This window comes from Nicotiana tabacum, chromosome 17, assembly GCF_000715075.1.
Source record: "Nicotiana tabacum cultivar K326 chromosome 17, ASM71507v2, whole genome shotgun sequence".
In the NCBI taxonomy this organism is placed as follows: domain Eukaryota; kingdom Viridiplantae; phylum Streptophyta; class Magnoliopsida; order Solanales; family Solanaceae; genus Nicotiana; species Nicotiana tabacum.
In genome coordinates this window covers 123,973,762-123,977,746 of record NC_134096.1, presented here as the reverse complement: position 1 = coordinate 123,977,746, position 3,985 = coordinate 123,973,762, and the positions used below count along the sequence as shown (strand labels likewise).

General features: G+C 37.7%; 1 protein-coding gene across 1 annotated transcript; it reads right to left on the bottom strand.

Moving 5' to 3' along the window:
• Positions 1 to 292: 292 nt before the first annotated feature.
• On the bottom strand, positions 293 to 3,078 carry LOC107799374 (U-box domain-containing protein 17). The gene has a single exon (XM_016622478.2). The coding sequence runs from the start codon at positions 2,601 to 2,603 to the stop codon at positions 423 to 425; it is 2,181 nt and encodes a 726-aa protein (XP_016477964.1). The 5' UTR covers positions 2,604 to 3,078; the 3' UTR covers positions 293 to 422.
• Between the last annotated feature and the right edge of the window lie 907 nt (positions 3,079 to 3,985).

The window sequence follows — 3,985 nt, the reverse complement described above, 5'->3', positions numbered from 1 at the left end:
AAAGGTAAATATAGCCAGGTCAAATTAAGAAGAAGGTTGAACTCTATAAAACCTATGGAAGAAAGGACTAGGCCAAACAAATTAGTGCCACAGCCACAACCCAACAAAAGCAAAAATAAAATAGTAAATCGAATTCTGTTTTCCAGATAAAACTTGCCAAGACTGCAATTTCTAGGCTTGCACTACCTCAAGTTTGATTCAACAGGCCTATTAGTATTCACTGGCATTTCCGATAAGCCAAACACGCGTGATTAAGAGACTTGAAACACATAATTCTGCAAGAAGACATGAATTTTTATGGTATTCCTATGATTTTTCTTTTCCTTTGTCGCGTTTATATTTCAATGAAAGAATTTTTAAATATTACAGGTAAAACTAAGAAACAGAAGATGAACGGTGATAAGAACACTGGTAATACCGCCCTATAACACTGGTACTGAAATGGACATGGAAACTGAGACATCACCAGCAAAAGTTGAATCCCTAACTGGAGCTGAGTTTCCAGCAAAAGCATATCCTACACCTAATCCGCCGTAATGCATTGATGCATGCTCACACCGTTGGAATACTCTAGCAAGCGATGCTGCTTTTCTCCTTGCGCGCTTTGTTCCTGTAAAGAGCAATGTCTGAAGTAAACTTGCTAATGCCGGAGCCTTCAACACCCTCTCAGTAGCAGTAGCTCCACCACCACGGCATAATTCAAGCAACGCAGCAACTGCATTCTCTTTCCCTCTAGGTGTCCCACATCGCATCATCCCGATGAGCCCTGCTACTGCCATTTCCTCATTGCCAACAGCTGCAGCGCCAATCGGCTGCCTAACAATCAGCGCCAATGCACCGGCAGCTTCTTCGGCAACACCTTCACTTCCCAATGCTCCAACTAGAGCAGTAACAGCTCCGGACTCTATCATCCTCGCACAATTTTCAGTGTGGGTAGATAAATTAAAGAGAGCAGTTACTGCATCCTTCTTCCCTCTCGGAGAACCTTCTCGCAGCAGACCTGCTAAGGCCTCGACCGCCCCATCTTCTTTTGCTATTTGCTTCTTGTAGTCATGAACAGCAGACAGACTGAACAATGTTGCTGCAGCATTTTCCCGCGCCTCCGTGGTGTGCCCAAATATCAAAACTCCAACTATCAACGTTAGACACCCTACTTCGTCCATAATTCGGCCTTTATTTTTATCAAAAATCGATAAGTTCAGCATTGCAGTGACAGAATTTTCTTGTGCCACAGCCTCTGGAGATGAAAGCAAATTCTTTAAATGCGGGATCGCCCCAGCCTCAGCTATGTAAGCACGGTTTTCCTTACCAGTTTTAGCTAAGAGTCTTATCTCCCGAGCAGCAATAGTTTTTGCGATCTGTGTCCCATTCGCTAGCTGCTTAATGAGAAGAGCTGCTGTGGCTCTATTAGCTTCTAATGCGGCCTTGCTAGGTGAAGCAGCTCCAAAACTTTCAACACATGGATCCCCACCCTCCATATTATCATAAGGAATTTTATGAGCAGCACACCACTGCATAATCAAATTCCTAAGTGCCCTATTTGGGACAAGCCGAGTATGATCAAGCAACTGCCCTGTCTTTGGGCAAGAACAATGACCCTCCTCCATCCACCTCGATATGGAAGCTCGATCATATGTCTGGCCTGTTGACACAATAACCGGATCCCTCATCAAATCCAACGATATCGGACAACAAAAGTCCTTTGGTACAGAAATGAATGTGTCTGCAATCTCTTGACTAATCAGCCCTTTCTTCTGCTTCTTATGCTTACCAACTCCCAATCCCACATCATCCTCTTCGAAGCCAAATAGCAAAAACCTGCAGTATCGCATCAACGCCACAAACCCATTGAGCACTGAGGCTGTGGGCTCAATATCTCCTTCATGGTTCACAATCTGCTCCTCCAAAAACTCAATCTCAACCCTACAACTCCTGGGATTACAAATCACCAATTTGTCCACAAAAAAGGAGTACAACTGAGCAGAGTCAGGAATACCTCCATTCTCAAACTCATTCAAGAAAGAGAACAGCTTCAACCTCAACATCTCATCATGTTTATCAACAAACAACTTAGATTTTCTTGCTTGTTTCTGCAACAACTCAACCTGCTCCCTAACATCTTCAGGTAAAGTCAATTCCTTTAAGGGGAAAACATCCAAAAGGGTCGAGATTTCTTGGTTCAAATCATGGAAATGACCCGAAATCGAATGGTTTTGCAGCAACAGCCACAACTTACTGGATTGGGAGCAATAATCAAGCAAGATTTTCGAGCGGTAAAGCAATAAATACAACTCCTTGAAGCACAAAAAAGCTGTAAACGGCAAATCTGAAGAACCCCTCCTACCACTTCTGTTATTGTCACTGTTCTCAACAAGACATTCTAAAAGTACAGAAAAGGCTTGAATTTTCCTTAGCAAGGACTTACAATTCTTTTGCTGATAAAAGGGCACCCTTTTACCTGAAAATGAAGAAATCAGCTCAGATGATAACGCCGTTAGAGTTTGCAACAACCCCACTTCTGTTAGATCCACCGGCGCCAAGAACGCTTCCAGTGACGGCGACCTTTGTCTCCTCAACGATGAGAATATTGCAGCTGATGCCATCAATTCTACAACACCAAAATCTTGAAAATCAACTCCAAGATTCTCTAACCCTTATATTATTTTCTAAAGAGAAAATGGTTTCTTGATCTTATTTGTGCAATATTTCAGTGAGATTGCATATGGGGATAAGGAAAAAACTGTAAAACAACTCCAAGATTCAATTTTTATCAACAAATGTATGAATTTAAACCAAGAACGAAATGGGTATTTATTTATTTGTACAAAAATTCTATGGATAATTAATTGAAGCAAAAGGGGAAATATAGGTATATTCTATATAGTGAATCCGCGTTTTGAAGAAGAAGAAGTAGAAGGAAGAAAGCAAAGAAAAAGCTGGAAGAGAAAGAAATAGGAAGGCTGGTTTTTTGCCGAGTATATAAGATTTGTGTGTTGAAAATGTCTTCCCTTTTTTCTTTTTATTTTTTTTCCTTTTCTTTTTCTCAATATTTACCTTTTGTTGAATGAAGCCGCCATGAAAATGATGGAACCTCTAACTTTGACGGATTATAAATGTTATCCAAGGTTCCTGAATCCTGTCCATTCGTTTTTCTACTCTCTTTCTTTCTTATATTCTTTATTTAATACGAGTACCTCCTTAGATTAATTGTAAATATATTAATTACCGTAGCTTTTATTTAATTCATCCTATGAATTTCAAAGAGAGACAAGGATAACAACTTGAGAGCCATACTATTTTCTAATTAAGAAAAAGAAAAGTTTGAAAAAAGATAAAAGTACAAGTAAATGCTCTCTTTATTCCATTTTTACTTGTTCACTTTACATTTTATACTTCCTTAAGAAAGTATTAATTAAGTTTTTATTTTACTAAATTATCCATATTTACTATACTTTGGAAATATAAATTTACTTATTAGTACTCCAATAAGTTTGAGAAATTATTACTTAATAATAGAGTAAAATAATTAATTCTTTTTAAATTTGTTAATGTTGATAAGTAAAAAAAAATCATATATTGGATAAGTAACAGAGAACGATAAGAGTATAACTAATGGACTTAAACATGAGTAAAAGTTATTTTTCAAAAGAGGGAAATTGAAGAAAAGTTTTACTTAAGTATGAAAAATTAAGTGAATGATGAAGCATTTATATATAGCAATAAAGTATTGTTAGAGTAAAGAAAGTATGTGTATCATATGGCCTTTGGTGGAATATTTGGATTGTATAAATTACAAATTTTTATGTGTTTATGTGGAGTTTGATATGATGATGTCAAGTAGTGAAGCATGGGTACTTTTAGTGGAAGATGATCTGTTTATCATCTTGAATATCTATATTCAATGGCATTCATTATGAATATGTAGAACTAAAAAGAGGAAAGGTTTGGTAAATGATGTGAAATTTCTTACTCCGATTAGTATATC